General features: G+C 32.6%; 1 protein-coding gene across 1 annotated transcript; it reads left to right on the forward strand.

Annotated features, from left to right (window-relative positions):
* Positions 1-763: 763 nt before the first annotated feature.
* LOC126772709 (heterogeneous nuclear ribonucleoprotein 87F-like) lies at positions 764-3,470 on the forward strand. Its single transcript, XM_050493229.1, has 6 exons — positions 764-998; positions 1,183-1,406; positions 1,643-1,887; positions 2,130-2,252; positions 2,333-2,660; positions 2,946-3,470. The coding sequence occupies exons 1-5, from the start codon at positions 966-968 to the stop codon at positions 2,653-2,655; spliced, it is 948 nt and encodes a 315-aa protein (XP_050349186.1). The 5' UTR covers positions 764-965; the 3' UTR covers positions 2,656-2,660; positions 2,946-3,470.
* The last annotated feature ends 8,691 nt before the right edge of the window (positions 3,471-12,161 follow it).

The raw sequence follows: 12,161 nt of genomic DNA on the forward strand, positions 1-12,161 counted from the left end.
GGCCAACCACCTTTATACAACTCAACCGCAATACGACATAATGGAAGTATCTACATGAAGAGTCCGGACTTATTACCGACCACAGTAATTATGATCAATCTACAAAAGCTTAAAATAAACACTAATAATAATAAAGATTCCGCAATCATAAGATCGACTTTCGGTAGATTATTTGTTAGTCTACGTGAAAATACTGCTCTTATTTTAGCATAAAATAATATATTAATAATCGTTCTAATTTTATTATAAGTGAAAGAACATTTGTGTGGCATCAAATCAAATCACAAAGAGGGATAAAAAAATTCAAAATTATCAACGCGCGTATCGCAATAACGATTGGGCTAAGTGACGTCACAGTCAAAACTCTGACGGAGCGAGAATTATACGAGAGCGCCTCATTTGATTTATTTAAAAAAAAAGATTACATGATATAATCATAATTTTTTCACGCATGTTATTATAATCATTTAAAGATTATTTTAGTACAAAAAATATTTTTTATTATTTACATCTTCCTAATTCTTAATTATCTCATGTGTTTGAAATAAACAATAAAATATTATTTTGAAAAAAAAAATGTAGACTTCAAATGAAAAAAAAAACGTTTACATACATTCATATAGATATTTTTAATTAATAAAAAGCAACAAAATATAATATTTTAAGCTACAAACAATTTAACTCTTTTGTAGCTCTTGTGTGTCGTGCTATGAACATGACCATAGCCAAAAAGATCACTTCCGCATCCGCCATCCCGACTCACTGCCGACGCTAACCGAAGTTGTAATTGATCGAGGATTCTAGAAACCATCTTTCTTTTTAGGCGTGGCATTGGTGTACAGCGGACGTGGTGTGCTATTCATTCATTCAGTTTAAGTTTCACACAACGCTAAGAGCTTAAGAAGTGCTAAGTAGTGCATTTTCGGTTTGTTAGTTTTAATTTAATTAAAATTAACGCGGTTGAAATGAGGCCGCAACAGAACGGTGATGATGGGTTTGTAAGTATTATTTTCATAATATATTATTTGCTATTTATCATATTAAGCTTCATTTTAATTATTTTATTCTATTGTGTTGGTTACATTACCATTTTTTTTTTCTAAAAACATTGATAAATTCCACCATAAATGCATTCGACACATTTCAGTCCGCCATTTTGTTAAACCTGCGTTCTACTTTTAGGATGAGCCCGAGGTCCATCGTAAAATTTTTATCGGTGGATTGAATTATCGTACATCCGATGAATCTCTTAAAGCACATTTTGAAAAATGGGGCGAAATTGTGGATGTTGTTGTAATGAAAGATCCAAAAACTAAAAGATCGCGTGGTTTCGGATTCATTACCTACTCAAAGGCGCACATGGTTGATGACGCTCAAAATAATAGACCGCATCGTATTGATGGCCGGTAAGTTATTAATTGTTTTTATTTTACTGCAGTCCAGCTATGTGAGAAATAATTTTTATTTTCACATCGTTTTATAACTGCACAAAGCGAAAGACACTGCTTGGTGATTGTCTTGTGTAAACAACACGTGGCATTTTCTGTGGCGTCGACATACTTTTCTCGTTGAAATACTCATTTATCAGTCATTTTTTTGAATGATTAAGGAATAATATTATAATTGATTTTCGATTGTGCAGTATTGTTGAAACGAAACGAGCAGTAGCCAGGCAAGATATTAAAAACCCAGAAGCTGGAGCCACAGTTAAGAAATTGTTTATTGGTGGCATTAAAGATGACCATGATGAAGAACAGCTAAGAGAGTACTTTTCAAACTATGGAAATGTTCAAAATGTTAGCATTGTTACTGATAAAGGAACTGGAAAAAAGCGTGGTTTCGGATTTGTCGAATTCGATGATTATGACCCGGTTGATAAAATTTGCTGTGAGTATTGTATTTTTCATATCAATGTAAAACATTTACCACAGCTTTGCCCCAGATTGGAAGATGTGTGTCTAAATCTGGCTTCCTCTGACTGTGGAGATTAAACTATTGATTTAAGCTATACCTGACTACCAATTATAAGGGAAGATCTGGTACGCAAGTCAATGAACATTTAATTATTATAATTTATTGCATTAATTGTTTTTATTGCTTAAATTAAATCAATTATAAATGTTTTACAGTAAATGCTCCACATAAAATCAACGGCAAACAATTGGATGTTAAGAAAGCTTTACCTAAAGATGGATCAGACCAAAGAGGAGGTAGACAAGGCCCAGGGAGAAATGATAATTGGGGCAATGGTGGTATGTATTTAAGTTAATGAATATTTGACTATATGCAATTTCTAATGTATGCAAATACATAACTATATTTCATTTTACAGGAGGTTATGGAAACAATCAGGGTGGATGGAATAATTCCAATCCTTGGGACAACAATCAAGGTGGTTGGGGTGGTAATCAAGGAGGTGGATATGGGGGTGGAAACCAAAGAGGTGGTGGTGGAGGAGGCTGGGGTGGTGGTAACCAAGACTTTGGCAGTTATAATCAACAAGGTTACAGTGGGGGTCCTACACGTAATCAGCAATATAGCAACAACCGTTCGGCTCCTTACAATGTTAACCAAGGAGGCGGCGGCGGTGGTGGCGGCGGTGGCTACGGCGGTGGTAACTATGGCGGTGGTCAGGGAAGAGGAGGCAGATTCTAAAACACGTGTGTATACCATTTTTCCTGTAATCACTTACACAACATCCTCATGCATTTACAATTTATTCGTTATTTAACATCACATAAATACAATAAATCCTCTGCCAGGAAAGCTGTTGATAGATTAATTTATCAGATTATTATAGGTTATCTCAAGCACTACATAGCATTAATGACTAGGATAATAGTTGTGATACAGATATAGTTTTAAGATGGTTAATGCTATGAAGGTAGCTGAACTGTTAGTGTATTACTTATACGTGTCTTATTAAAGGTTTTTTCAATCTCTAGGTTTCGTGCTAAGTACACTAGTAGTGCAGAGTATATCGTGCTAGTGTAGGCAGTACGCTCCGGAGCACTAGTTACTCACCTCTGGTCTACACGCGAGACCACCTAGGAGAAGCCGTCAGGATACCCATAGATATAATAACAATTATTGGACCTCTTCTCTTTATGATGTCTCTTAGAAAGTATAAATAGAATATTTTTAATATGTACTGATATGTAAGTTGATCTATTTATTGTAGTACTTTAGGTACTTACTTACGTGACATACTTATAAGGATAATTATTATAGTTTGTGGACTCGAAAGTAGTTATTTTATACGGATATGTAAGTACAATATAGGATAATCTTGTAAAAGCATCTGAATCTAGTAAGCTAGGAAATTCAGAAATAAGGTGACATTAGATTTTTAATAGATCATGACTTTTTATTTGGCTAACTCAGTATTAAGTTATCAAATAGTTGTGAAACAATAGGTGTATAGTGGCTGTATAGGTTAATTATTGTAATAAAATTCTGATACAAAACTAGTAGGGTTGTTTATTTAGAAATAATCTGTAAATATTCCTTGCCAGGGCCAGAAATAATATGATTAAAAGAAATCATTAAATATTTTGTAATTTGTTTTTGGATTTAACTGGACTATTTATCATTAATAGATAAATATTGTTTAGGGATAATTAAAAATCAATCAATTTTGTTAGTTTATTTCTTACCCATTTTTGTTTCATTATAGTGCTGTGAGCAAATAATTTATTTATATTTTTTTCATTTCTTGTGTTTCTTAACTTTCAAAAAGTATGAGATTTGAAGCAGAAAAATTGCTAGTTCAAAATATACTTATAAATTTGCAAAAAAATACTTGTAATAAATTTTTACTTAAAAAAAAAAGTTTCCTTGTATAGAAAAGGCGTTACCACGATGAAGATCAGCAGCTTATGGTAGGTAATATATTTACATCTATTAGGACCGATAGTTAAACGTAATTAGCATATACATCATTAGTGGAGCACGCCGCATGCCGGCCTTATTCCCCTTAATTTGAATTATATATGCCTATTTCATGCTGTTTGAAGTGATTATTACTGGTGTTCTTTAGGTTGCTCATATGGAATTATGTAGCCTACGTACTTGTTCCATTCTGGTCCACAACTTTTGGGCTATTACTTTAATAATATTGAAGTAATTAACGATAAATAAATCCAAAATTACGGATATTACATTTTGGTTTTAGTTGAAATGTTTTGATGACATCGAATTATACTGCTATTAGGGTAGATTGCACATATTAGTGATGCGCGCCTGAATGATGTCAGACAAATCATTAAAATTTTCCGATTTAGGTATTATTTACTTTAGTAACTTTTTGGTATGTAGGACGTTCTCGCCTTACTTATACTGAATAATATTTTTGATTACTTCGATAGTAAACTCGAGCAGACTGAGCAGAGTACTGTTGTATTAGTAATAGATTACTATAGATTCGGATTTCCATTGTGTGACAAGTCATTTTGCTTTAAAAGGAGGTAGGTAAACTTAAGGCACTTAAATTATATTTTTTATTAAGTGTAATACAATAAATTCAACAACATAACCCAATCCATCAACAAGGTCCGTACTGATTAAAATGATTTGCGCATTATATGTATACCATACGTAATATTTTTTATATAGATTGGGCTTATTAATTCAAATGAAAAATTAAAAAAAACTCGAGAGTTGCGAATAATTTACTCGCAAATATGCTGATATAATACATACTATTACCATTTAGTTGTCGTCATTCGATTATTTTATTTCGATCGATTAGTATACTCAGTCTCATTCATATAAGAACAGATTCTCAAAAGGAAAACTAAAAAAAATCATATCATTACTCATTTTACGATAAATTTTTATAATTATTGCATTGAATATAACAAAGAACCTGAATAAAAATATTGTTGAATTATTAAAATAATAAGTACCTGATTGTTCCGGCTTTGCACAGGTAGAAAGAGTAAAGTAGAACAGGTTTGAAGGATAAAACTACAACAAAAATCTTTTTTCTAACGTTTCATCACAATCGGAACAATGGATTAGAGCGCATTTATTTTTTTCTATAAATAGAAAATTTGAAATAAAATAAGGTTAACACAAGTAAAGGCTGTATCCGTAACAAAACTATGACGAGAACATACAGAAAAACAGAATACTATGTGTGGGCAGCTATTGTTTTGAGAACAATCCGTTACGTTTACGTATTTTCTATCCTATAAATGGTACCTTGGTTATATGTACTTGAAATTCAATAACAGGTGAAAAGAGTGCATATATTGTACTATATTGAAACTTATGCTGAAAATAATTACATACATAGATAAAATACGACTTGATCATTTTTACTATTTAGGGAGTTTATATAATCGTTTTTTATTTCAATTAAAATATAAATATTCAATACAGACTATTATTAGTTGAATGTGATAGTTGTTAATTTATTGTATACCCATATGCAGATTATAAAAATGCTGCGGGGTATACATTACGCGCGAACCAATGTTTAAGGGTATGCCGCGCGTAATATATACGCCGCTGAAGACTTAATATTTAGCTTCTAGCAAAAGCCTAAATCTTGAAATACTATACAAAGTACTACAATTCACAGCGTAGGTATGAATATATTCATCAGATTATCTGAAAAAATCTTTAGAAAGAAGTATCTAATGTAAGTATTCAAGCGTTACGATTGATAAAATAATCAGGTCGAATGACGACCAAACAATTGGCTTCAAAAATGATTCATTTATGTATTTTAGTATCATGGGGATTTATATTAGTGGCATTAATTTTCTTGGCAATATCAATATTATTAAAAAAATTAAATCGGTAACTATATACATTGACATAATCTATAAACACGGATTTTCACATAAATACACAAGGAACTTAGGATATTTTGCTACTAACCACAGTTTCTAACCTACCTTTAATGTTTAACCCATTCAATTTTATTTTCATGATTGACATCTCGAGTCTGCGGGTTTTACTACTTCCAACTATTTTTTCTTTCTAACAAGGTAAGTCTATGATAAAAATACATTTATCTGTTTTTTTTTTTAAATAAATGATTTCAAGCATAAATTGATCAATTTATTTTAATCCTAAAACTTCGCATCTAAGCAAATTATTGATTTTTGACAAATTACCGCTTCATAAATAAATTCCATTAATCACTAGCCATATCGATTACGTCGTCGTCGTATCATGTGAACCGAGCCTTATATTGAGGTAAATCTGAAATGGGGGCTTTATAGAACATTGCATCGCATCGTTATCCTCGGAGTCAATCTACGTCTAAACTATATATGTACATGTATCTGATAACCATCACTAGGGCGCACCACATGATCGTACATAGACACAAATTTTTTGTTATTAGCGATTATAATGATTTTGGAGCGTCGAAGCGAAAGAGACGTTAACGGATAAGTAACTATCTGACCTAATTACTAAATGGAATTTAAAGTGATGTCTAATCTAATCGATTTTGCTTCCCTTGATTGAAAGTGATAAAAGATATAACTATTACACTGGTAAACTTTGACACATGTATATCCCATTGAATTCCGAGGTTATCGTCGGCGTCATTAATATAAACTTGACGAGGCCACTCCTCGGCGTCAATACCATTATCTGGGCCAAGTAAACTTAACGGAGATTTTAGTCTATACATTTCAAATCAATAATTCGCATGGAGGTAATAATTTTATCTATAAATATAGGTGTCTACCCCCCGCCCTTCAAACAGCCAATTTTATGATGCACAGATCAAATCCTTTCATTTGAGACTGATTTTGATATTCGCTTCTTATCGTTTATTCATGCCCTTTTTCATCTCCCATAACTTAAACGGCTGAATCAATATTTTTCAAACAGCATAAAACACTACTAAGAACAATCTTAAACAAAAACATCTAAATGAAAATCGGTTCATCCGTTCGAGATCTTCGATACTCATGTAGACCGACACAGATACAGAAACACTTCAAACTTATAACAACCTACGTTTGCGTCAGAGGGTTAAAAATCGTACGTATTTTTGTTGTTAACTATACACATATAATATGAAAGATTTGACTGGTTTATCAACGCAAAGCCTAAACCACAGGGGTTAGAAACTTTGAATTTTGGCAGTTGATGTAAACTCACTAAGAAAAGATTTCTGGCAATTACAACCCTAAAGGGTTAAAATAAGGGACGAACGGTTGTATGAAAAACCGTCGTCGTCGTCTTTGAAAATCAACCCTTTTACAGGGTAAAATAGGGGTTGAAATTTGTATGAGAACTCTGTCATTTTTCTTGTAAAAAGAATAATATATATTTTTTTATAGTATTGGTAGGCGGACGAGCATATAAGCCACTCGATGATAAGTGGTCACCAACGCCCATTGACATTGGCATTGTAAAATATGTTAACGATCGCTTACAGCGCCACCAACCTTGGGAACTAAGATGTTATGTCCCTTGTGTCTGTTATTACACAGGCTCACTCGCCCTTTAAACCGGAACACACCAATACCAAGTATTGCTGTTTTGCGGTAGAATATCTGATGAGTGGGTGGTACCTACCCAGACGAGCTTGCACAAAGCCCTACCACCAGTACGATTGATAATAGAAGTTAGTGTGGACATAGAAAAAGCCTTTGATTGGGTATGGCATAAATCCCTTCTTTCGAAACCTCCTTTCCATGAGCTTCCCAGGAAATAATGCAACTGGATCATCAATTTTGCCAGATCGGACCATCAAGGTCGTTGCCGATGGTGCATGCTCTGACTTAAAATTCGTCAATTCTAGTGTTCCACAAGGCTGCGTGTATGTTACTATAAACCTGCTCTGTTTCTGAATATTAATATAATATATATATATATTATATTATTATAAAGTAGTCTTTTTTTTTCCCTATTATCTACTTACTAATAATAATGACAAAAAGTAATACATATTGTTTAATGATTCTACGTGCCTGATTTGATAATCCGTTACCAGTGAATTTAATTGATTTAGCGTTGTCCGGATCTCTCCTTGAAAAATGTTTCTAATCGTTTAAGATAACCAGGTCCTCCGGCTCTGGCTTTAAAATAACAAAACATAAGTTCTTCTAACTACTAGTGACCACTTCTTTCTTGCATCTTCATATTGTGAGTTAGTGGTCGTTTCAGATGTACCGGCTGAGCTTGCGGGAGACAACTCCCTGCTCTGCAAAGTATCACCCATAACGCTATGCAAAGTATCACCCATATCACGCTTTGTTCATCGGTTGTAGTCCTTGAGGATCTTTCCCTAACCCCTCTATCCCCGACTCCCGTCCAACCGGCAAGCCGGGAGTCACTGGCTAGCATTCTGTCACGTCTGACACCAGCTACAGACGTGCCCTGGCGATCGCCCCCAGGAAGCGACTCTATACGTGTATTTCTTAAATGACCTTCCATATCTCCTTTTTGGGTTACTAGAGCTCTGTTGGCCATTGGTTAGTGAACTTAAAAGTTACCAATGTCCGCCCCTCACGTGGCAAAGATGGTCATGCCGGACGTGGATTTTGAGGGACAATGTAATATATATATATTATATCCTATCCTATTATATTATATAATGTCATGTGCAAATTAGCAACATTCAATGCTGTGCAGACGACAGCACTGTAGACGCCTTATGCACCGGCTGCGCTAATATTTGTCGGGAATACGTCGATGAGTATAAACATGTTTCTGAAACTGAGTGTTTATTAACCAAAATCTCGGACTGGGGCCAATCAAATTTGGTACAACTCAACCCCAATAAGATTCAAGTTTGTGCGATGACTTCTTAAATGTCACCTATTGTCATTTTGAGAATACCGCTTCGCTGCCAAATCCAGTATCGGGACGTTCAGTTCTGCGTTCAATTAGTAGTACTTGACGTCGGTTTATTGCCTAAAATTTTACATCGCTTAAGTATTTCTACAAAGCGAAAATGTAGCCCCATATCAGGAACTGTTTGGATTAATCCTAGCCGCTGAATTACACCACCGGACATAGATTTAAAATTCTAAATGTCACCCATACCACCTCGATATCTGGAAATCAAATACAGCGCTATTTTTAAAGCATTTCTTGCCTCGCACAGCCACTCTGCGTAACCATATGTCCCGGCAAATTTTCCGAACCGTTATGACATAGAAACCTTCAAGAAAAGAGTAAGCACTCCCGTGTTGCAAATGTCCTTGGAACTGTCCAAAGTGGTGATCACTTTCCATCAGATGAGCCTCCTCCTTGTTTGCCGCCATAATAATATATAGATAGGTAGACTAACATATTATAATTTATTAACCCCTCGTATGTCGCATCACACACCATGAGAAATCCTGTATCTGCCGCCGATTTATCGGGTGAAAGAGAAAGAACATATACCTAAGAAAGAGATAGTTTTTTATCTCTTTCAAAGGTCACACGCTATGATTGGGTATAAGCCAGGCGTAAACTTTATTTTAATAACATTATCGAAAGTTTTTGTATACTCTTTTCTAACACTAGCTCTCATATCCAGATTTTTTTAAATATTTGTTGAATAAAAGTCTCAGTGTTTTACTCATTTATTATGATTGTTTTTACTTTATTACAACACAATTTTAATTACGTTAATTGTATTAGATTTAACACAAAGTGAAAATACTATAGATCCACAATTTAGATTTTAGGAATAGGGTTAATGATGTATTAACTTATTGTATGGGTTTATGTTATCACAGACTGGAAGATTTTTTTAGAATTATTCTCGGCTATGAACGTATAATTGGTAAAAAAACCTTCTATATATATAAAACAATACTTCGTTAAGCCCTTGTATCCAATCTTGCATTAGCTGCATTGAATATGTAGTATATCTGCCCACTACGACGTGAAAGTTTATGAACTTCCTTGAAGCTGAAATAGTATTTTTTTTAAATATGTAAACGGAAAACATTGGCAAGGATAAGGTAACGTTATCGGGTAAGGTACTTATGTTTACAAACATTGCCCTCAAACCAAATATGATAAATTATCTTAATTAAGAGCAAAGTTGCTAATATTTAACTTGATTTTGCAGAAAGTAAATCCAGTTCATGATGAAAAATAAAATATTGTATGTGTAACTTCCATTATAAGATAAAAAAACACGAAGTGACCCCTGATATTTATTAAATGCTTTAATTTATTGACACTAAAGCTGAAAGATTGATTGAATTTACTCATAATCTAGGGCTGACATTAGAGTATTTTTGTTACTTTGTTATTTTTGTTGTTTTGTTTGTCTTTTCCATTGCGACTGCGCTCTCCAAATTAAAATTTATACTGTTTCGCTACCGTATCTTCATAGCAATCTTGAAGACGAAATTCGATAGGAATCCCTTACTTCCCAACCAAATTCATTGGTATGATGACAATCTTTTCCATTATGCTTTTATCCCAAGTTGCAAAAAATATTTCAAATGTCACTACTAAAGGAATTGGGTAAATAAGTTTTCTTTTTACCATTAAATTTATCAATTCATATAAGATTTTCTCATCCGATATGGTCCACGGATCGCCTTCACAACTTTTCGTCATTTATATCACCGCGTTCTCCCTGTAAAATCCTATGAAGGGTTGTTTTGATTATATTTGTTACGAGTGAATATTACGAGACGGTTGTATAATATTGAGATTATTTGACTTGTCTGATACGTTGCCCTCGTATCGTTATTTTATTAATTAGTAAGCAACATTATATATTAAGAAAAACATTTTCTTATTGCTTATATAAAAATAGTGTAACAAAATATATATCAATTATAGGCTAAATTAACATTCATATAAAAAATAATATAGAATATTTTTTCTATTTTTAGAATTTATTAACTAAAACATCAATTCAATTGAATATGTATATGTAAGAGGTATTTTTAATTCATAAAAAGTTTACTCTAAAAGGTGTTCTAAATTTCTAACGAATATGAATAAGATTATTATATCTACAATTTCAAGTACCTACTATCAATACTTACAATTGAGTCTCTTGGAAGAATCTAGTCTGATTTTTTTTTTAGCATCAAAAAAAGACTTAAGCCTGTAGGCTGTCGGGTCAGGTCTTTGCACATGGACTTGATTAATGACATTAATAACATTTGTCTAGGTGATCCGGAAAAGGCAATGTCTAAAATATTATCCTAGATTGATCCGTTTCAATTCCATCTAAACAATAATAACAACTTTGTTTCGTAATTAACAACATAATTTTACCTATAAAACTATATATCTTATATTAGTACTGAAATTAAGATTATTTTTTTACAACAAAATCTTTAAAAAATAAAAAGTAATTTTAGATCACGCTATAGTATGTATTTCATTCATTTTAAGTTAAAAAATGAGTTCACAAATAGTAAGAGCCGAACACAACCTGAAACTGACACCTGAATGTTATTGATACAAAAATATTTTTAAAAAGATTGAAGAATACCTACGTATTAAATTAATTTAATATGATAACTTTATTTAAATAATTAAAATAGAAATTATAAATATTATAATTGAATGATAAGTTTAAAATAAAATAGTTTTATTTTAATAGGGTAAACTAAATCTTTGCGGAAGAAGTGCAAAAAGCTATTTTATATATAGAATAAACAAATATACTCTATTTACTTACCCGAGAACCTTTGTTAACATGATTAAACAAATGACTTTACTGTTGTTAATTAATAATTATATTCGAAAAACATTTTGCAATTTACGAATTTTTACAAATATGGCCGCGAGCATTCGAATAAATGATGTTGGCGCGCGAATTTGCGACGTGAATGTTGTCGTCGCTGATTGGTCGAAATGATAATCTCATAAAAAAGAGAGAGGGAGACAAATATATATCAATTACTATGGATAAAAAAGAGCTAGGTATATGTTTCTCTAGTGTAGTGTAAAACCAAAAAATTTGAACTATGAGATAACGTTCGAGCGCATATCTACGCTCCGGCATACTACGGATATAAAATTGGGAGCGCATATATGCGCTCCGGCATACGAAGGATTAAACCCATTGATTTCTGAGTAATACTACTGTTATAAATATTAAAAAATACATGTTCAAAACAATATAATATAACACAAATACATAATACGAAACAAACTATAATAATGTAAAATAATTTATTAAAGTTAATAGTATAAAAAGTAGCAATAACATA

Source organism: Nymphalis io, chromosome 13, assembly GCF_905147045.1.
Source record: "Nymphalis io chromosome 13, ilAglIoxx1.1, whole genome shotgun sequence".
Lineage (NCBI taxonomy): Eukaryota > Metazoa > Arthropoda > Insecta > Lepidoptera > Nymphalidae > Nymphalis > Nymphalis io.

Coding starts and splice junctions, on each gene's coding strand:
- LOC126772709 (XM_050493229.1), top strand. CDS start 966: ATGAGGCCGCAACAGAACGGTGATGATGGGTTT. Junction 999..1,182: donor AGAACGGTGATGATGGGTTT/GTAAGTATTATT, acceptor TTCTACTTTTAG/GATGAGCCCGAGGTCCATCG. Junction 1,888..2,129: donor CCCGGTTGATAAAATTTGCT/GTGAGTATTGTA, acceptor AATGTTTTACAG/TAAATGCTCCACATAAAATC.